The sequence below is a fragment of the Dreissena polymorpha genome, chromosome 11 (genome assembly GCF_020536995.1).
Source record: "Dreissena polymorpha isolate Duluth1 chromosome 11, UMN_Dpol_1.0, whole genome shotgun sequence".
Lineage (NCBI taxonomy): Eukaryota > Metazoa > Mollusca > Bivalvia > Myida > Dreissenidae > Dreissena > Dreissena polymorpha.
The window spans coordinates 65,348,128-65,371,286 of NC_068365.1; the positions used below are offsets into that span (position 1 = coordinate 65,348,128).

The following is a 23,159-nucleotide window of genomic DNA, read 5'->3' on the forward strand; positions in this document are numbered from 1 at the left end:
TGGACAGAAACTACATGCATGGATTTCAAAATCGCTGAAAACAAAAAAGATGTTTTAAATTTGTTTTCATTTAAGTTCTGCGATGAATTTTTCATTTACACATAAGTTTTTTTAAACACCCCTTGCTTAGCATGGACCGTTCAAATAAAAGTTACCTGAAGTGTTGGATACCGTGTTGTCCGTCCTTCCGTTATATATTTCTGTTTATCGATAAGTCATGTGTGTACTGTGTGAATTGTGTAATTTATGAAGTCATAGGGCCTACAAGGGTTTTTAATTAAAGCTTATACATCAAGTGGTTGGTGTAGAAGGCAGGGATTTGATCCAGCTAAGCTGGTTCCAGTCAAATCTCTGCGCCTACGTTGTGCGTTGAATGTCGGTAAATTAGTTGCCTTATATAAACAAATAGAGGGTTGTAACAGGAGGTGCAGAACTGGTGATATTTCCGGTGTTTCATTGTTGTTGTATAACAAGTTTGCAGCCTGAACGGTTTTGTCCTGTGACAGATGAACGCTTACCGTAAAAGAAGCATGTGTATCGTCAACTATTTCTTCGCTTCCATCACAATCCTCTTAAAGTGTTCCGATTTCATGAATTTTTTTCTGAAGAATATTTTCCAATGTTGGGTGTTCTTTAAATGTGAATTTTGTTATATGGTTTTTGAAGTTTGACTGCTTAATAGCTGTTCTTATTTCATCAATTTCAATGACCAGTTTTTTAGAATATACAAACAAATGCCGTTCTTGTTTTTTCTTCGATAACTCCTCGATTTTTTTCCACGCATTTGAATTCGAAGAGAAACGTCTTTGCAGATTTTTGAAAGTTCAACCAGACTGTTCATATTTTCTTTGTGTTTCCTCTCTGTGGATTGTTCTGCTTCGAACTGTAACTGGTTACGCCTTAAATCAATTTTCTTTCGAAAATCTTTAATTGCGTCAATAGATGAGGCTCTACACTCGTCATTCAGTTTAACATTTCTGTCTACACGGACCTGAAGGCTTTTATTTGGCCTTCGATTTCGTTCAAAGAGACCAGAAGGGCATTCGCCTTTTGTTCATCAAACTGTGTTATATGTAGATCAACGATTTCATCTTTACAAGTCATGTGGTCAGCCAGTATACATCGACCACATATGGTTGCGTCATGCCTTCCACAATAAAACGACTGAGCCTCTGTTTCGTGCTTTTGGCATTTTTGTTCATGTATGTCTTTTTCTATGGGTACCGATAAGCATGTCTCGTTCTCTGAGTTATCCAACGGAAACACAATATGACTAGTAAATAAATGTATCTTAGTATGATTTGAGAAGCAACTTACACCAAGCGAAATATAACAGTTTTCACAGAATCCAAATACGGGTTCTTTAAAGCAAAATCCACATACATCCAATGCCAAAGCCATTCTGAGGTGTATTTTTCCGAAAAATATAAAATATGCATTGTCTTGACTGAACACGGTTGTTTTAAAGACATAGACACTACATGTAATTTTTACGTAGATTTCGTGCGATTTCAATCAATTGTCCGGAACATCTAATTAATTCAGATTTTGAACAACTATTGTTTCTAACAACCATCTTACCGACCATCCTGGATGAAAACAACTCAATTAAATAACGGATATAAATATCGGACCATTTTCAATGCCATATTAGATAAATTTAATATGATTGTACATTGTACTGTCTATATGCTTCTTGTAATTCTTTACATTAAATCGTTTAACTTCAATCAAAGCGTTGGTATTTTTCCTTGTGCAGTATCGTGTCGTTACCAAAGTTGAAATCCCCAAGCACAGAAATGTGTGATCTGTTTTTTTTTCGTTTGTTTCGGGTCATCTTTTAAGAGAAAAACTAACGCTATTTCACGCACTTTTATTTAAATACGATGTCAAAATTACATTCCTCTATAGCATTACGTTAGTTTTTAAACGTTTAATAAGTCATTCACTTCATATCATTATTCATATATCTCATAATTTATTTTTATTTATTTATTTATATGTTACCCGTATAGGACAATCAGAGATTCGGTTTCCGCCCTAAAATAACAAAAAATAAAATACAGTATAAATTTAAACTCATAACGTAAGCAGTCAATAAATATTTTTTTCTAACAACATGCACATACTATATGTGTGACGTTTATAAAATAGTCATAATTGACATTAATTTACCTTAAATGACAACCCCATAATTTAAACATGAAGACAAAAGATAGTCAAAATAATCATGATATCATATATAAAAACAATAAATAAATTGGAATTTGCTTTAAACAATGAAACAAGGGAAGACAACTTACACAATGTTTAGTACTCATGAAAACTGCGAGCTCGTGCTATTCGACCTTTAGGCCTGTTGTATGCTTAAACAATGTCATGTTAATAGAAAGCGAAATGAAGGTCATTTCTTTTGCATTCTGACAGTCAATGTGTAACATAACCAATAGAAGTTTTAACAATTGCGTTTTGCCTAAATCGAGCAGCCAAAAGCAAACACACACAAAATTTCCAATAACAGAAGCACACAATCTAAACCCACTACATACCATTGCCACAAGATGTCATCCGCTTCAAACTATCATGACTACAACTTGATATTTCCAACAGTTAACCACTTCCACCGAAACATGTTTTTTTTCAAGACTCATATGTTCACTAATATCATGAAATATCGCTTGCCTTTAATTTTACTTATTGTGTTCCTTTTCAAAATATAAATTTGGTATATTCCTAACAAGCTTAAATATATGTATGTAGACAATGACCCAAATACGATAAACAATAACGAACCAATGTAAACCTAATGAATTAGAACGAAAATTAGAAATTTAAAACCTATTGACTTTTAATGTAAGATTTTACTCGTACACCGTTTGACAGCTCTATTCTATTTATTAGAGATTTGAAATTTAAAACCGATTGACTTTTCACGTAAGACTTTGTTAGCGGTGTGTGTGGCAAATCTTTTCTAATTATAAGGGACATGTTAATGACAATCAATAACTATTCTAAATAATTAAGCGGCCATAATATAAAGTTGATAAATGTTTTTAGATGGTAAATATTTTGATTTATTGAAAGTGAGAGCTGAATCTGAGTTGGATTAAGAGGTACAGTTAAGTTTACTAGTATTGCAAATATGATTTATATGGTTAACTTATATTAAGTATTAATACTTTTATATTAGCTACAAAGCGCTATTTGCGTTGTTTAAACTTGACATCGTTAATGAACTTCAGTTGAATTATAAAACTTATGATCCCTTTTTATCCCCACGTTTTTCGGAGAAAAAGTGGGAATATTGTATTGATGTGCGTCTGTCCGTCCGTCCTGGCCACCTGCTCCTCCTACGCTATTAGAACTAGATCCTTGAAACTTACATACATGGTAGCTATGAGCATATGTGCGACGGTGACAGTGACGGAATTTTGATCTGACCCCTGGGTCAAAAGTAATGGGGGTTGGGGCGGGGCCGGGTCAGAGATTTTCACTCATTTTTTTAATGTTATTTTACATTAACTTCTTCATTTCTGCACCGATTTACTTCAAATTAATACTGAGCCTCTCTTGTGACAATAAGGTCAATCTCAACTATGCATGGCCCCATTACCAACCCTGGGGCGCCCCGGCCACATAGGCCACGTCCACCCAAAATTGCCTTTTACTATAATTTCTTCATTTCTACACCGATTCACTTCAAATTGATACTGAACCTCTCTTATGACAATACGGTCAATGTCACCTATGCATGGCCCCATTAACAACCCTAGGGCACCCCGCCCACATAGGCCACGCCCACCCAAAAATACCTTTTACTATAATTTCTTCATTTCTACACCGATTCACTTCAAATTGATACTGAACCTCTCTTATGACAATACGGTCAATCTCAGCTATGCATGGCCCCATTACCAACCCTTGGGCGCCCCGCCCACATAGGCCACGCCCATTCAAAATTGCCTTTTACTTTAATTTATTCATCTCTACACCGATTCACTTCAAATTGATACTGAACCTATTTTTATGACAATACGGTCAATCGCAACTATGCATGGCGCCATTACCAACCCTGGGGCGCCCCGCCCACATAGGCCACGCCCATCCAAAATTGCCTTTTACTATAATTTCTTCATTTCTACACCGATTTACTTCAAATTGATACTGAACATCTCTTATGACAATACGGTCAATCTCAACTATGTAAGGCCCCATTACCAACCCTGGGGCGCCCCGCCCATAATAGGCCACACCCACTCAAAATTGTTTTTTACCATAATTTCTTCATTTCTACACCGATTCACTTCTAATTGATAACGAACTTCTCTTATGACAATACGGTCAATCTCAACTATGTATTGCCCCATTACCAACCCTGGGGCGCCCCGCCAATAATAGGCCACACCCACATAGGCCACGCCCACCCAAAATTGCCTTTTACTATAATTTCTTCATTTCTACACCGATTCACTTGAAATTGATACTGAACCTCTCTTATGACAATACAGTTGATCTCAACTATGCATGGCCCCATTACCAACCCTGGAGCGCCCCGCCCACATATGCCACGCCCACCCAAAATTGCATTTTACTATAATATCTTCATTTCTACACCGATTCACTTCAAATTGATACTGAACCTCTTTGAAGGCAATACAGTCAATCTCAACTATGCATGGCGCCATTACCAACACTGGGGCGCCCCGCCTACAAAGGCAACGCCCACCCAAAATTGCCTTTTACTATAATTTCTTCATTTCTACACCGATTTACTTCAAATCGATACTGAACATCTCTTATGACAATACGGTCAATTTCAACTATGTATGGCCCCTTTACCAACCCTGGGGCGCCCCGCCCATAATAGGCCACACCCACCCAAAATTATATTTTACTCTTATTTCTTCATTTCTACACCGATTCACTTCTAATTGATACTGAACTTCTCTTATGACAATACGGTCAATCTCAACTATGCATGGACCCATTACCAACCATGGGGCGCCCCTGGGTCAAACATTCGGCGTAGGGATACGCGTCGGCCTCTGCCGCGCCATTTCTAGTTAGTTTTGTTTTCATGAGTCACTCTCTAATTCTCTATAGATCATTTATAGTGTATACATATATTGGTAATGCACTAAAAAAGAATCGCTTGTATTTAACCTTTGAACCTTAAAACGATGGTCAGAATTGTTAATTGCAATATTTCAGCTAATAGTTTACCTTAAACCTTGAACCCGAATTGTCAGAAGAAAACTCTAACGATATGTGTGAACAGATTAACTGGAGTGTCGTCGCAACTCTCGTCAACCTTCTGGCGCTTGTGTTCTACACTACCGCCGTGGCGTCCATCCACTGGGCGGACAGGACAGACGACGGCTACGTCACGCATGCTGACCTCTTTATGGCGTGCCCGACGATAAACGAGGCATGCTACGATACTTATAACCATTTCCAGGCCAATCCGTACGGTACGGTGATATGTTTGTTGGTTACTTCATAATTTAGTACTGCATCCGCATATCGTTTCTCAGTAACAAAGTATTGATAGAGGCGCGTGATTAGTAAATACCTTTAATCATGAGATTACACATACTATGAGCTGAGTACAATAAGGGAACAAAAGATGCGAACACTCATTGTCATCGTCTTTCTGACCGTGATTGCACTGATCAAAATACAGATACATGATGAACATCAACAATAATTGTAGATTGATTTCATTCAGAAAACGGTGTCATCATTGCCAAGGCTTAGTTTACATGCGGTAAGGGCTGATCTTTTAAGTTGCACTATCAATAGCAAAACCAAAATCACAGTGACTTATACATATAAAGAAGGAATGTAGTAGATACTTGTTAGTAGTTTCATTTCATCGTGCCTCAAAAAGTCGTAACTCTCTTGCTCTGGTATCTTTCCTACCATTGAGTAATTAAATGATAATTAAATTGAATGCGTTTTAAATCCCTTTTATTATTGTTTAATTTGAGTAACAATGCTATGAGGTTAATATTTATTTACAATTAAATGTAACATGAATATTGCTGGGCCAAGTGTGGGGTTGAGCGCTCTAAAACCGGTTTAAACCCCCAATGCTTTGCATTGACCGTTCCAAGGCGGTGACCCCAGCTTTATTCTTATTTGTGTTTATGTTGTTTTGTATTGTGCTGTTTTGTACTGTTTGGGCAATTGGTCACTTGCCTTAAATAAAGGACCAACTGATTATTTATGATAATAATTCAATACTGCTCCAGCATCTGGAGTTTCACTTCTTTATATTATATAAAGGAACAGTGCTTTACAATAAACTGTTTGTTTGTTTTCTGTCAATGTATAGTTCGCCAAAATTATTGGATATAAGGCTAACCTGAACATCGTGTTTTCTGCAGATGCGCTTACATACGAATTAATTGACTAAGGTCTAATATTATTTGCAGGGTGCATTTTTTATCCTTTGATTCCTTGTAATTGTTAGACATATCAAACTCACGTTTTGTTATCTTCGTTAGTATTGTTCTTCTTTATTTGAATGCTATTATAATAGAGTTACATGTCATCGATTTTGTTGAAATGATAAACACAAATAAACGTATAAAATGTATTAGACATGATGACAACAAAACAAAATTTTAACTTGATAACACTTTTATAGGTGAGTCCTTCAGAAAATATATATCGTCCTTTGAAGAACTGCTCTAAACGTAATTGCTTATATCAGTATCTCTTTCCAATAAAAAATACATTGTGTGAACAAAACACCTTTATATCTCGTTTACACAATGTTTTATTTCCTGCAAATAAAGGTATACTCACCGCCAGCTTTTTCTTGAACGGTTTATATTATAACAGAGGACGATAAAGAAACCTTATGGACACAAAACACGAGTTCGTCTTGCTTACTCCCACGTATGTTATTTCTTTCAGAAAAAGGTTTCATCATAGCAAGCGCTGTTCTGAACGTATTTGCGCTGATGGGCTTCTACTTCTCCTCGTGGCTCTCCTGTTTCTTTCTTTACGGCCTCTATCGGGAGAAGCGGCTCGCTACAGGCGCAGTTATCACCGCCTACGTCGCAGGTATATCTGCCGTAATTAATCTAAGTTTTCGAACACTATGTTTTCGGACACTCTTAGTTTTCGGACACCCTTTTTTTTATCAAAAGAAATTATATTTCGTGACTCTTAGTTTTCGGAAATACGGGTTTTTGTCCATAATTAATGTGTCTTATTTGATTAATATTTTCGTATCTTTATTTTCGGACACGACAAACAATAATTATTGTTTTTCGTGTCCGAAAACTTAGATTAATTACGGTACATGTATTACGATAGATAATGCAGAATTATTAACCGGAAAACAATCGTGTTACATCAGAGGTCAATAACCACCAATACATATAAACAACACCAAATATATACATGTACGTTATTAAGACTGGGGTCACTGCATTGAAACGGTCAGTTCGAACATTTGTTTGTCTTGTATCACGTGTGTGTTCGTACAAAAATGTCAATGCAGGATCAATACAAGAAATGTCTAGATGACGTGGACCGAGTCTGCATGCAGCTGTTTTTACTCTGGAAACTTTTAAATATTTAACGAGGTACGATGCTGTAATATGTTAATTAAATTTTACAGTTTGCCGAAAGTTGTCCAGCTAAAACAATTGTACACTGTGACTATCCTAAGTCTTATTTACTCCCAAAGATGTGCAATGTGAATACCCACAGACTAACAAAGTTTGTCAAAGCTGAAGAGGTGCAGGCACTTGAAGGTGTTTTTAAATCAACTTTACGTCATCACGTTATACTGATCTATATGATATTCCTTTAAGGCCTTAATTGAACTAACAGTCAACGCGGTGTTAATCAATGGACGCGGTTGAGCTTTCTGCTGGTCCTTTGTAAATATTTTAATCTAAATTGGATGCCGGCCTATAATTATCAAATGTTCTCAAAACGCTATCTAGACTGACAATTTTTCATAATTTACTAGGTTTCTTGGCGATTATTGCAAAGTTTTATTATTTGCAAGGTTTCCTGGCCATAATTGCCAAGTTCGTGTTACGTCCTAGGTTTTCTGGCGTTAATTGCCAATTTTTTATCATTGCCTATCTTTCCTGGCGATAATTGTCTAGTTTTTATTATTTCCTCGGTTTCATGGCGATAATTGCCAAGTTTGTTCTATTTCCTAGGTTTCGTGACGTTAATTGCCAAGTTTTATTATTTCCTAGCTTTCCTGGCGATAATTGCCAAGTTTTAATTATTTTCTAGGTTTCCTGAAGATAATTGCCAAGTTTTTTCCCTAGGTTTTCTGGCGATAATTGGCATAGCCATGTATGCAGTGGCAATCAAGAGGCTTGGTTACAACCTCAGTTGGTCGTTTGCTCTGGCAGTCGTAGGAATGATCATCAATATATTCGCCGGCATCCTCATGTTTGTCGGCCGCAACATCAGCATGATGTCTACCGACGACGGCGACAAGCCGACAGGAACGACTAGACGGCATCCAATAGACAAGTCGACGGGACGGCATCCGATAGACAAGTCGACGGAAAGGCGTCGTAACGAGGACACCGACTTTGACGCAACCTACATTCATTCATTTTACATATAGAGTACCTTTCCATAATTTAAATTGTGCATGTGGCTTATACGCTTAAATATATATACGTAGATAATGACCCGAATACGATAAACAATAACGAACCAGTGTAAACCTTATGAATTAGAACGAAAATTTGAAATTTAAAACCTATTGACGTTTCATGTAAGATTTTGCTAGCGGTGTGTTTGACAGATCTTGTCTAATTATAAGGGACATGTCAATGAAAGTCGATAAATGTTCTAAATAATTAAGCGGCCATAATAAAATGTTGAGAATTGTATTTAGTATGGTAAATATTAAGACATATTTAATGTGAGAGCTGAATGTGTGGTGGATTAGGAGGTACAGTCCAGTTTATTTGCACATTTGATTTTAATTGTTAATTTAATAAGTATAAATTTTAACATGTTAAGTACAACGCGCTATTTGCGGTATCGAAACATTACATCATAAATGATCTTTAAAGGAACTATAAACCATTTATACTATTATTTTGTATGATTCACACATACTCCTTTTTCTTATAAATGCTTGATAGTGTATAAATATTGCTAGAAATGTAATCGAAACTAATTGCTTGTATTTTTGCTTCGAATCCCAACACGATTCTCACACTGGCTTTTTACAGAATTTAAATTAGGAGATAGTAAGCCTTAAACCTCAAACCTGAATTGTCAGAAGAAAACTTAAAAAATATGTGTGAACAGATTAATTGGAGTGTCGTCGCAACTCTCGTCAATCTTTTGGCGTCGTCTTCTACACCACCGCCGTGGCGTCTTTCCACTGGGCGGACAGGACGGACGACGGCTACGTCACGCATGCTGGCCTCTTCATGGCGTGCCCGACGATAAACGAGACTTGCTATGATACTTATTACCATTTCCAGGTCAATCCGTATGGTTCAGTAAGAAAGGCTATGGTGCTTGTTTACTTTATAATTTATAACAAAATATTGTGTCTCAGTAATAAATAAATGGTAGAGGCGCTTTATTATTAAATACTTTAAAAGATATGATGATAAATGCCATTAGCTCAGTATAGTAACGGAACACAGAATGCGAACACTTAAACAGATAGTATTACAATAACGTGCATGCATTATCTGAGACCGCTGTCCTCAATGACATCGCCATTCTGACCGCGGTTGCCTGATACATATACATGATGAACATCATCATTAAAGTCTCTATAAAGGTGAAGATCCGTAATTATTTACCGATTTTAAAATATTTTGTCCGTATTTTATATATAAAGGTTATCAAAAACTATATGTATATGCTATTGGACATTACCATAAAAATATGAGCAACACAGCTTGTTTTGAGCTCAAAATACAGTGTCTTCCAAGTCAATCGTGTTTACAAACAATCAGTTTATTTACATCGCTGTTTACTCGGGAAAGTGAAAGTGAAAGTGACTCAGGTCACCAAAAATACATCGTTGATTTTCAATGTTTTCCGGTATCATTCACACAGTATATCTCTTCTAATAATGGTCAAAACGTTTGTAGTGATCTAATTAGTTACTTTTTGCTGGTAAAAAGTTGTTTTAAATAGAAGTGAATGTTCTTTTGGCTATTTTTAGCATACGTCACCGCTTTGGGGCTACACATCACGTTAGTTTCAAAGTTGTAAACATTTCTTCCAATTATGAAACGGTATATCTTCAATACTTCTTGACAACGTTGCACCTCAGCTGTGTTATTAGCATTTTTTATTCAAGAGAAACTAAAATCTGGCAAAAATTAGACAAGTTTAAATGCATAATAATTGGATTTGTCACCTTTATAGGGCCTTTAAGTAATCTTGCCTTTATTTAGAGATAGGTTTCAGCATTGCCAATGTTTTTTAAACGCGTATGGGCTGATCTATATAGTTGCACAATCAATAGCAAAGCCAACATCACGGTGATTAAAACAAAGGAACTGGGATTTCCTATCAACTGTTCAATTGTTATCTGTCTAGCCCAATTTATACTTTGTCCAAATAGTTTGATATATGGCTTACGTGAACATCAGGTTTTCTGAAGATGTGCTTACAAACAATTCAATTGACTGAGGGTTGATTTTATTCGAAGAGTGCAATTTTATATCATGTGATTCCTTGTAGATACTAGACATATAAAGCTCACATTTTCTTGTATTCATTAGTATTGTTCTTCTTTATTTCAGTGCCGTTAAAACAGAGTTGGATGTAATCGATTTTGTTGAAATGATAATCAAAAATAAACTTAAACAATTTATTAGACATGAATAAAACTAAACAGAATTTTAACTTGACAATCGTTTGATTTGTGAGTACTTTAGAAATTGTATCGCTATTGCAAGAACTGGTCTAAACGTATTTGCTTTTATCTTTATTTATCTCATGCCAATAACAATACACACATTACAATTTTATCTCCTTTACAAAAGGTTGTATTTCCTGCACATAAAGGTAAAATCATAGCCAGTAGTGCCGTAAACGCTAGTGGGTTGATCTGATAACTGTTGTGAATAGAAAAACGTGATTGACACACAACGTAAGTTCATATTTTTACGCCCACGTATTTTGTTTCATTCAGAAAAAGGTGTCATCATATCAAGCGCTGTTCTGAACGTATTTGCGAAGATGGGCTTTTACTGCTTCACGTCGCTCTCTGTTTTCTTTCATTGCGGTCTCTATCGGGAGAAGCGACTCGCTACAGGCGCAGTTATCACCGCCTATGTTGCATGTATAGCTATGTATATTTCGATAGATAGTGATAGATAATGTTTAGCCGGAGAACACATACCAAATATATTCATGTACGTAATTAAGACTGGGGTGACTACATTGAAACGGTCAGGTCGAACATTTGTTTATCTTGTATCATGTGCGTGTTCATACAAAAACGTTTATGCAGGATCAAAGTTGTACAATGTGACTACCCACAGACTTACATACTCCCAAAGCTGTAGAAGTGCATGCACTTGAATGCGTTTTTGAAATCAACTTTAGGTCATCACGCTGTACTGATACATATGATATTTGTTCGTGGCTTTCATTTGACCTACAGTGAACGCGGTGTTTATCAATGGACGCGGTTGAGCTCTCAGCTCGTCCTTTGTGAATATTTGAATCTAAATTGGTTGCCAGTCTGTAACAATCGCATTTTTTCTGAAATATATCTAGACTAACAAATCTTTTAAATTATTTCCTAGGTTTCCTGGCGATAATTGGCATAGCCATCTATGAAGTGGCAATTAAAAGGCTTGGTTACGCCCTCATATTTTTTCTAAAAGTTATCAAGACTGACAAGTTTATAAAATTATTTTCTAGGTTTCCTGGCGATTATTGGCATAGCCATGTACGCAGTGGCAATCAAGAGGCTTGGTTACGCCCTAAGTTTGTCTTACGCTCTGGCAGTCGTAGGAATGATCACCAATATACTCGTCGGCATCCTCATGTGTGTCGGCCACAACATCAGCATGATGTCTCCCGACGACGACGACGACAAGCCGACAGGAACGACAAGACGGCATCCGATGAACTAGTCGACGGGACGGCGTCCTAACGACGACACAGACTTTGACGCAACCCACCGGAAGCAAATGCGCATGGAGGAGGAGCTTGAATTCGAAAGCGAGCTACCTAGGAAGAAGCCACTTCCGGGGTTGAACAGTTAACCGTTTCCGATCAGAAATATGCGATCTCAACCCATTGGAAACTTGATGTTGTTTTTTTTAAGTGTTTTAAACCGTTATTATTTGCTTTATAACGCTGGTGATGTTTTATACGCTCATTGATTTTACATTTAGGTCGAATATTTATATTTATATTTTTCTGTTTTTATTAACGTGCCTGCATGACGCTTTCATCAATATTGCGGGAAATATATAGTCCGACTACGCTTTCATCAATATTGCGGGAAATATATAGTCCCACTACATGTGAACGCTTTCATCAATATTGCGGGAAATATATAGTCCCGCTACATGTGAACGCTTTAATCAATATTGCGGGAAATATATAGTCCCACTACATGAAGAAGAACTTTTTTTGCGACAAATACATATTTACACAGCTATATTATTTATTTAGGTCGAATATTGATATTTTTCTCTGTTTACTAATGTGCCTGCATTCCGCTTTCATCAATATTGCGGGAAATATTTAGTCCCACTACATGTGAACGTCTTTCATCAATATTGCGGGAAATATATAGTCCCACTACATGTGAACGTCTGCATTACGCTATCATCAATATTGCGGGAAATATATAGTCTCACTACATGTGAACATCATTTAACACCGCACGTAGAATAATAATGTATCAATGTTTTGGAATCTAAAATGACGTTGTACATACTGTCGTCATAAACGACGTTTTATTATTTTACAAATATCTATAATTTTGAAACAATATCTTCTCTGCGTGTATTTTTTTAAAATTCTATTTTTTAAAGGCATAAACACATATATAAAATAATGTCTTCGAACAAAAACGGTATCTACAACAGAGATAATCTATTTCATTGCCACTTAAAGATACTATTTGAGTTTAAACCTTTATTCTAGTCAGTATTTCCAGCTTTATGGTTAAAATAATTTTAACAACTGAAGTGTACGCATAGAGTAATTATTGTGTTACAATGTATATATTTTGTTGATTGGTTAATTGTAATATATCAGAAAATGATTACAATTATTATAAACTCTACCCAAATTTAACTACTTTGTTAGCTCACTCATTTATTCACATGTAAATCACCTGTTTCTTTATAGGTATAATGAAAAACACATAACAAGGCTTGAACGGCACGTGAATCGCCTTGTCAATACCCGATTTCTCCCGTTCAAGCCCTCCTTTTGCCAAGTTTCTGCACCTCGCCAGAGGGCATTATAGATAGAGTTTATGCAATAATAATAAATAAACCACCTTTTGTACAGGTTTTTGTTACTACATATGGACCGTGCTCTGTGAATAGGGGGTTTAATACATGCGCCTTAAGTGTCGTCCTATATTAGCCTGTGCAGTCCGCACAAGCTAATCAGGGACGACACTTTCAGCCTAAACTGGATTTTTTTTGCTAAGAATATACTCTCTCTTAACGAAAAATATCATAAAAGCGGAAATTGTCGTGCCAGATTAACCTGTGCGGACTTCACAGACTAATCTTGGACGGCATTTTACGACCCATATGGTTATAGTCACATATGTTCTGTTCTATTGTTAATATTTTTTTCAGTCTTGGTGTCATCGTGTGTGTGCCTGTATGTCATTTTCTCTTTTTCTTTAACATATTTGTCAATTTTTTACATGCTCCATGAGATACACATGCATGCCAAAGTTGCTATCTTCAATTTTGCAAAAGATTTGACCAACGTTAAAGTTTTGGGACAGAATGAATGACAGACAGAATGACAGACAGACATTCAGGCCAAAAATAATATACCCCCGATCATTCGATCGGGGGGCATAACTAAAAGTGTGCATGTATGTTTATGAAACACAGTCATTTTTAAAGCACTATTGCAAAATTTGTGTTTTTGAGTTATTTATTTATGTCCCACTGAGCGCGAGGCGTTGGTTTTGCACTTGTCCGTCCGTCCGCACGTATTTCCGTACGTTCGACCGTTCATACGTCTTTGCGTCCTGAAGCACGGGTTTCAACTCCCCTTTAACTGCCTGGTTGAAATATCTAAAATCTTCACCGTTGAATAACCATTATTGTAGATGGTCGTAAAGAAAGAAATGTTGGATGTGACGAGTTTTGGAGGAGTATGGTCATTTATCTATTTCGGCGTCCCGAAGCTTGTGTTTTCAACTTTTCGTTTACTTCTCTATCGATGGCGCTCAAACGTTCAAGCTTAAAAGACGATTCTGTACACGATTCTTAAGATAGGCAGGTCTTTGGACCTTTGTCACACATATTCATATCCCAACAGATCCCCTTAACACTACATGGTGATGTGAGCTTATATATTAATTGACGAATTTTCAGTCTGAAAAGCTATACTATGGCCGAATTCAACATGTAAACTCTCTGAGTGACCTTGATTTTGGAGGAAGGTAAAAAAATGATACGCGCAACACACAGCACATGCCAATTTGTCATTGACTTTGGTACAAATTTAACCTTCGACCTGTAAGAGTGACCATAATTATTCAGGTAGAGTTTTACACGCGATAAAGCATCTCATGATAACACTTGAAGTAAGTTGTTTAAAAATCGCATTGTTAATGGCGAAATTGAATTACGGACAATCTGCGACGGACTAAAGCACGCGCTCAAGCCCATACACTCGACAAAAACTCATCCAAAGCCACGACAAGCATTCATGCTTAGTCTCATCTCATACTTCTCTATAATAAGTCATTACAAGTCAATTTCAGCGAAGGTTTCCCACTTTCTTTTAAATGATTGGTTTACTTTGTATGTTCCCTCGAATTGTTTAGTTCAATATTTACCCATTTTGTGATTGTTCTTTTATCTGATAAAAGTATATTCGTGGTTGCTTTTTGAAATTTTGTTCAGGCTTTTTCAACAAACATTCAACACGTTGTTTTATCTAATTAGTCCACAGTCACTGTTCCCCAAAAGGTATCGTTGGTGTCAATGTCAGCCATCGTGATGCCCTTATCTTTCAACTGTGTGGTTACTTTGGTACAATCGATTCTGAAATAAAGACAATATAAGAGCCTCCAGTGTAACAGAATGTTTTCTCCACATAAGAAATAAGGAAAAATGTGCGGATGTACGAATTTCAACGGAATCTTGAATAATCTTATTTTTCTCCGTCTTAATTGTTTAATTGTAATGGAACTAACTCATACATATATTGCTATCACATATTTAAATATTTGCGTATTTCAGCGACATGCCTTGATTGACGACTCAATCATAATTGCGAGTACGCAGCATCTATGACATCAAAACTGATCGTGTATTTCAATTATATCAAATTGATAATGTATGCATGAATCCAGTATTTTCTTCAATTTGAAATAGGTTTAGTTAACCAGAAAGGAAAATGAGTTTCTTTACGCACACCATGAAATGGTTTGTCCCCTTCATCTTATTGTTACTTTTGTTTCAATGTAGAGTATTGTCCACATCCACACGTGCGATGAAGTAATTTACTATAATCCCCATTATGCTTTAATAGTATTTAAATATTGAATATTATCGTAAACATTTAGCATTTTTAACTACATATTTGTTTTTGTTATATGTACCTGTGCTACACATACTTTTATCGTTGCATGCACAATACAGTTAATACATACTCTGTCATTACGTAGGGTGAGCTCCGAGGATCTATGCCGTTATATACAATGGCGCCATCACTGTTAATGGTAAACAGCAATTTCCTTTGAAAGGCTAGTTTAAGCATTCTGCAAACGTTCATTCCGTTGACCGAGTTAGGGAGACGCACGTTCTCAGTTAAAGCCTTATACATTTTACCATCCTAGAAGATACAATAACAAGAACTGTATGCGCGCATAAGTTTATAAACTTAAGTTTTGCTTTTGGTGATTTGTCGAATGTTTGTTTCACTCATGTCGTTACAAATCATTGCATTCATAACTTGTTATTATAGTGTGTTTCTATAACTACAATACAATTCAATTGGATCATTTGCCACGAGAAACATGTGAACTCTTTGTTGTAAGTAACCTTAAAAACTTCAAAAACGTGTTTGATCACTCCGGGAAACAAAATTGATTAATTTTCCTTAATTAAAGCCAGTATATGCCTTCTTGTTTTAAGTTGTTTGCTTGCACAATGCTTGGTCATAGTAATTTTATATTTTCACGAATCACATAAAAGTAGACATTATAATATATGTTCTAAAACGGCACGCATAAACTCACATATACACTTAGAGACTTTACTAAATCAACACTTTTTAAACTTAAATATCTCAGTGATGAGTCAAGATTTTAATTTAAAATTGCACATGTAATCATTTGCGTATATTTCGTGCAAGATAACAATACAATCATTCATTCGTAACAATCGGGCGCTTTTGCACGAGTGGTAGGTGTGGTTTGATATTTTTGCACGTGAAAATGGTAAAACGCTATATGATTCTACTTTTATTTCAAGTTCTACATTAAAGGTGGATTAAAACACCAGGAAAAAATAATATTAATTTAAAAAAATTAATATTTCTCGTATCAAATTTCCGGAGCGCAATAGCGCAATCGGCACATCACAGGATATCTTCCCCACTTGCTGAAGCATCCGATCGTCACGGATGAATGATTTAATCGTTTGCATGCACATACTGTGATCGAATGATCGCATCTTCAATTTTAAATAAAAATAGTTACTAATAACTGAAATGTTTAAGTTTGAAAAATGCTGCGTTAAAAAAAAACACTTGGTGTGGTACAACGCTATATAATTTCAATTTAATTTCAATTTCATGATTCTCGGTTGGTTTTTACCAAGAAAACATAACATTCATTATACAAATAATATGGCTTCTATGAATATTCATGAGCACAATGTTGCAAGCCGGTCGGTCTTTAAGACGTGTAAGATAATGCGTTTTACTTGTCACATTATTATTTTACGATGTACGATTTTGAGAATTTTACTTGTTCAGCCATTGTTTTAATTTGTTATTTTTGATATTTTGTTGTTGATCAATTTCAATTAAATTTACATGAAGTATTCGGTATGTGTTGAATTAGTCTGAGGCTACATTTTAACAAAATCCGTTCTAAAATAAGGGAGCTATATCGATTTGAATACGTGATACATCAGAAAAGTCTCCAAGTGTACAAAGTAAATCAGCTTAAGTTCATTATGTTATAATTGTGAGCATTCCAAGCTCGCGCTTAGAAAAAACAGTTGAGTCGATACATTTGTGTGATAATAACATGTTTGAGAAATAAGCTTCGCGCGCCGAAATACTAGCAAACTCTTTCAGGTCTGGGGTGGTATTCCATAAACATCTTAAGTCATTTCTAAGATAATTTCACTTAAGGTCAGAATTGCAATGTTTTGTATTTCTTTACTATAACAGAAACACCTTTTTTGATATTCCTTAAAAAAACATTGACATAATAATGTTATTTTCTAGTTAATTTTGATGCCAAACCATTGAAATATGAAATGAAACATTAAGAAATTTTCCCAATTTAAGGATATTAATAGAATTTAACTTAAGATTCTTCTGGAAAACGACCCCTGGTTAATTTCAAACACAATTTATATAAGCATCACAAAATAAATAATTGAAAATTATCAACACACAATTTTAAATTTTATTCCAAAACTGGTTCTTTGGAAATCAGGAGGTTCGCCTTTAACACGTCAACCTTGGGGCATGACAAAAACAAAATGTACGTACACTGCAATAAAGTTTTGTAAACGCGACTTAAACATACCGTTTGTTGTCCATTTAAAAACTCGTACTTAATACGAAAAAAGCGTTCGAGAACTGATGGCGCTTCAACCGTCATTTTTCCAGGAGGTTGATTTCCTAAAATAATATTTACATATTTTGCAATTCTTTCAAAATGAGATTTACTTGTACCAAATTTATATAATTATTGCACTGCATTTTTAACTTATATAGACAACATCTCAATATTTAAATAACTAATTTTGTAACAAAGCTATTAAAGAGACTTTTTAAAGATTTTGGCATGTAGTGAAGGTTGTCATTAAATGCCTTATATTGATACACGCACACATAGGATCTAAAAAGCTCCATTACAAATAAGAATAAGATTAAAGATATAAAACAGTTACCCTCAACTGGGCTCGAACCAATGACCTCTGGAGTAAAAGTCTAACGCTTGGAAGACTCGGCCATCCGTGCTCATAGAGAATTGTCGTATTTTATACTTTATATAAGCAATCCTCGTAGTGTAACATAATAAAACGACAACAACAGAACTCTCCAAATTATTCAATATATTCGTGTCGCAACGCTTTATAATTTTTAGGTTTTTAAATAGTCATAAGATGCATATAATGGATAGTTTAGAGCATGGTTAATTTTCAGTATTTCCGTTTCCTCAGAAATATCATAACCAGAACGAAAATGTGCGAATCTGAAACAATTCTTTTCATTTTTTTCAATTTACCTAAACGTGAAAGGTTCCTTTAAAAGGTCTCAGCCCTAACCCGTGGGTTTCACGAATGCTGGGCAACATGGGTTAATTTTAATCGATTGATCAATTCTGTTTGTACATAAAATGTTACCGGACGCAAAATTCTTCGGTTGTGTTATATTCCGCGCACAGCTTTCATCTGCATGTTCAGGAGTCCCCTAAAATATATAACGTTTGGACAGAAACTACATGCATGGATTTCAAAATCGCTGAAAAGAAAAAAAGATGTTTTAAATTTGTTTTCATTTAAGTTCTGCGATAAATTTTTCATTAACACATAAGTTTTTTTAAACACCCCTTGCTTAGCATAGACCGTTCAAATAATAGCTACCTGAAGTTATTGGATACCATGTTGTCCGTCCTTCCATTATGTATTTCTGTTTATCGATAAGTCATGTGTGTACTGTTTGAATTGTGTAATTTATGAAGTCATGGGGCGTAAAAGGGATTTTAATTAAAGCGTATACATCAAGTGGTTGTTGTTGAAGGCAGGGATTTGATCCAGCTAAGCTGGTTCCAGTAAAATCTCTGCGCATACGTTGTGCGTTGAATGTCGGTAAATTAGTTGCCTTATATAAACAAATAGAGGGTCGTTACAGGAGGTTCAGAACTGGTGATATTTCCTGTGTTTCATTGTTGTTGTATAAGAAGGTTGCAGCCTGAACGGTTTTGTCCTGTGACAGATGAACACTTACCGTTAATGAAGCATGTGTATCGTCAACTAATTCTTCGCTTCCATCACAAGCCTCTTGAAGTGTTCCAATTTCAAGAATTGTTTTCTGAAGAATATTTTCCAATGTTGGGTGTTCTTTAAATGTGAATTTTGTAATATGGTTTTTGAAGTTTGACTGCTTAATAGCTGTTCTTATTTCATCAATTTCAATGGCCAGTTTTTTAGAATATACAAACAAATGCCGTTCTTGTTTTTTCTTTGATAATTCCTCGATTTTTTCTCCACGCATTTGAATTCGAAGAGAAACGTCTTTGCAGATTTTTGCAAGTTCAACCAGACTGTTCATATTTTCTTTGTGTTTCCTCTCTGTGGATTGTTCTGCTTCGAACTGTAACTGGTTAAGCCTTAAATCAATCTTCTTTCGAAAATCTTTAATTGCGTCAATAGATGAGGCTCTACACTCGTCATTTAGTTTAACATTTCTGTCTACACGGACCTGAAGGTCTTTTATTTCGCCTTCGATTTCGTTTAAAGAGACCAGAAGGGAATTCGCCTTTTGTTCATCAAACTTTGTTATATGTAGATCAACGATTTCATCTTTACAAGTCATGTGGTCAGCCAGTATACATCGACCACATATGGTTGCGTCATGCCTTCCACAATAAAACGACTGAGGGTCTGTTTCGTGCTTTTGGCATTTTTGTTCATGTATGTCTTTTTCTATGCGTACCGATAAGCATGTCTCGTTGTCTGAGTTATCCAACGGAAACACAATATGACTAGTAAATAAATGTATCTTAGTATGATTTGAGAAGCAACTTACACCAAGCGAAATATTACAGTTTTCACAGAATCCAAATACGGGTTCTTTAAAGCAAAACCCACATACATCCGATGCCAAAGCCATTCTGAGGTGTATTTTCCTGAAAAATATAAAATATGCATTGTCTTGACTAAACACGGTTGTTTTAAAGACATAGATACTGCATGTAACTTTTACTTAGATTTCGTGCGAATACAATCAATTGTCCGGAACATCTAATTAATTCAGATTTTGAACAACTATTGTTTCTAACAACCATCTTACCGACCATCTTGGATGAAAACAACTCAATTAAACAAGGGCTGTTTGTAAAACATGCATGCCCCCATATGGGCTGTCAGTTGTAGTGGCAGCCATTGTGTGCATACGTTTTTTGTCACTGTGACCTTGACCTTTGACCTAATGTATGTTATCATCCGGAAACTATTGTACTATTTCGAGTCACTGTGACCTTGACCGTTGACCTAGTGACCTGAAAATCAATAGGGGTCATCTGCCAGTCATGATCAAGGGGGGAGTGAGAGGGTTTTTTTGTGTTTTTTTGGAGGGGGCCGGGGGCGGGTAGGGGGGAGTGAGAGGGGGGGTATAATGTGGGGTGGGGTAATTTATTAGATTATGAGATGTTTAAAAAAATTGAGGGGGTGGGGGGGTAGGGGGGTGGGGGTGAGAGGGGGGTATAATGTGGGGTATGGTAATTTATAAGATGTTGAAAAAATGGGGGGTGGAGGGGTAGGGGGGGTGGGGGGTGAGAGGGGGATATAATGTGGGGTGTGGTAATTTATTACATGTTTAAAAAAATATATTTTTTTGGGAGGGGGGTGGGGATGGGGGGGTAGGAGGGTGGGGGTGAGAGGGGGTATAACGTGGGGTGTGGTAATATATAAGATGTTTAAAAAAATGTGGGATGGGGTAGGGGGGTGGGGGTGAGAGGGAGGAAGTGATTTTTTTTGCCCTAAATTACCGCCGATATTCGGCTGCTTCCCAATTGCAAAAAATGACGTTTTTTCCTAAAAATCTGACCAAAACTTCCCCAAAAATAACCAAATTTTTCCAATTAAGCCAATAAGATTACAATGTCATTTAGTGTTAATTTCGTACAACGAGTGCCGATCGAGCGTGTCGAGTCTTCGTCGAATGACAACTGACTTACGAATGTTCGCGAATGTATCCGAATACGATTTTACGTTGCTATCCACACATCTCTATCTATATTGCGGAGGATACCGACGATAGTCGATGTATCCTGATTGTTAACGCCTGTTTTTACACACGTCCAAGATGGCGGCAAGCAGACGAGATGTTTGCGATGAGCAGCGAAAATGATAAATAACACTAAAATTAACAGCGGATATCACATGGTTATTAGGAGATAATTTAATGTGTGTGTCAATTAACGCAAAATACTATGTTTGAGATAAACAACAACAAATATTTATTAGCAATGTTCACAGTGAATGTGCGTCACGGAAATCTGTGTTGGGAAACTGGAGTTCACAAAGTTAAAGCATTTAAGACGAGAACCGTTCGAAAATGGAAAGAGACAAACATGATTTGATTTATATGATAGTGGATCTGTGTATATTCAGATTTATATGCATATTCTGCTTTATTATGTTTGTCACTCTGTATAGTTTGGTGAAATAGCATTGGTGCAAGATATTAAAAGGTAAACAAATGAAATGTATTATTTTAGCTCCATTTAATACAACATTAACACAGCAAGAACACAAAAGCGTGTTTGTTAATATTTGTTAATGTTTTCACCATATCATATTTTACTTTAAAAAAACATCCTGAATTAAATTCATACCCTTAAAGAGATTATGATTAAATCATAATGGTACACGTACATGTATATTGAAGAATCTATAGATTATTGCAAGTTTAATATGCATGTGGAAGAATATTAACTAAACGTTGTAAGAAGACATGAAAGCAACACTTTATAATATAAAAATGCTGTCAAACATGAACTTAGCGATTTTTATTCTGTTCTTATAATCATATTTATAATGTTACCCTATTTCAAGGTTTATCGCGCTATTTTTCCCAATTTCATGGTTTATCGCGCTAATTTTCCCAATCCAAATGCCACAGGCTGTAACAAAAAAAAAAAAAAATCATTGGGGGGTATAATGTGGGGTGGGATTATTTATAAGATGTGTAAAAAAAAATTGGGGGGTGGGGGGTGGGGTAGGGGGGGTGGGGTGAGAGGGGGGTCTAATGTGGGGTGTGGTTATTTATTAGATGTTAAAAAAAATTGGGGGGAGAGTTGAGGTGGTAGGGGGGGGTAGGGGGGGTGGAGGGTAGGGGGTGGGGGGTTAGAGGGGGGTATATAATGTGGGTGTGTGGTAATTTATATGATGTTTACAACTGAAATTGGGGGGGGGGTGGGGGTAGGGGGTGGGGGTGAGAGGGGGATTTAATGTGGGGTGTGGTAATTTATTACATGTTTAAACAAAATTATTTTTGGGAGGGGGGTGGGGGGTAGGGGGGTAGGGGGGTGGGGGTGAGAGGGGGGTATAATGTGGGGTGTGTTAATTTATAAGATGTTTAAAACAAATGGGGGTTGGGGGGATAGGAGGGGTGGGGATGCGAGGGGGGGTATAATGGGGGGTGTGGTAATTTACAAGATGTTTAAAAAAATAGGAGGGGGTGGGAGTAGGGAGGAGTGATGGGGGGTATCATGTGGGATGTTTAAACAAAATTGGGGGGTGTGAGGTTGGGGGGGGGACGGATTCTGGTAGGGGCGTGGGGTATTGTTTGGGTGGAATCCATTGTGATATTCAGTTAAGTGTTGTTTTGTCAAAGTTATAATAAATGTGATCATAAAAAATAACAAATGATCTCACACTGACATGAACAAATTTCCTCTATTTATAAAACATGACATTTAAACTTATTGCATGTGTTTATATATATTTGTATATAAGAAAGATATATTAGTGTATTACCTCCCC

General features: G+C 36.2%; 2 protein-coding genes and 1 long non-coding RNA gene across 3 annotated transcripts in view; 1 reads left to right on the plus strand and 2 right to left on the minus strand.

Moving 5' to 3' along the window:
• LOC127851067 (N-acylglucosamine 2-epimerase-like) overlaps nt 1-23,159 on the plus strand; it is a 113,585-nt gene that overhangs the window by 24,100 nt on the left and 66,326 nt on the right. The gene's annotated exons all lie outside the window — the stretch shown is intronic.
• On the minus strand, nt 14,905-16,052 carry LOC127851076 (uncharacterized). The gene is made up of 2 exons (XR_008035647.1): nt 15,857-16,052; nt 14,905-15,245 (listed from the first exon to the last, which is right to left on the minus strand). It is a non-coding gene; the product is annotated as an uncharacterized LOC127851076 (long non-coding RNA).
• The window catches only part of LOC127849911 (uncharacterized), a 91,809-nt gene continuing 86,157 nt past the window's right edge, over nt 17,508-23,159 (minus strand). Inside the window, exons 2-5 of the mRNA XM_052382660.1 lie at nt 19,399-20,299; nt 18,795-18,861; nt 17,972-18,066; nt 17,508-17,513 (exon numbers count right to left, since the gene is read on the minus strand). Of these exons, the coding sequence (XP_052238620.1) occupies nt 17,508-17,513; nt 17,972-18,066; nt 18,795-18,861; nt 19,399-20,299 (1,069 nt within the window). The remainder of the gene's footprint in view (nt 17,514-17,971; nt 18,067-18,794; nt 18,862-19,398; nt 20,300-23,159) is intronic.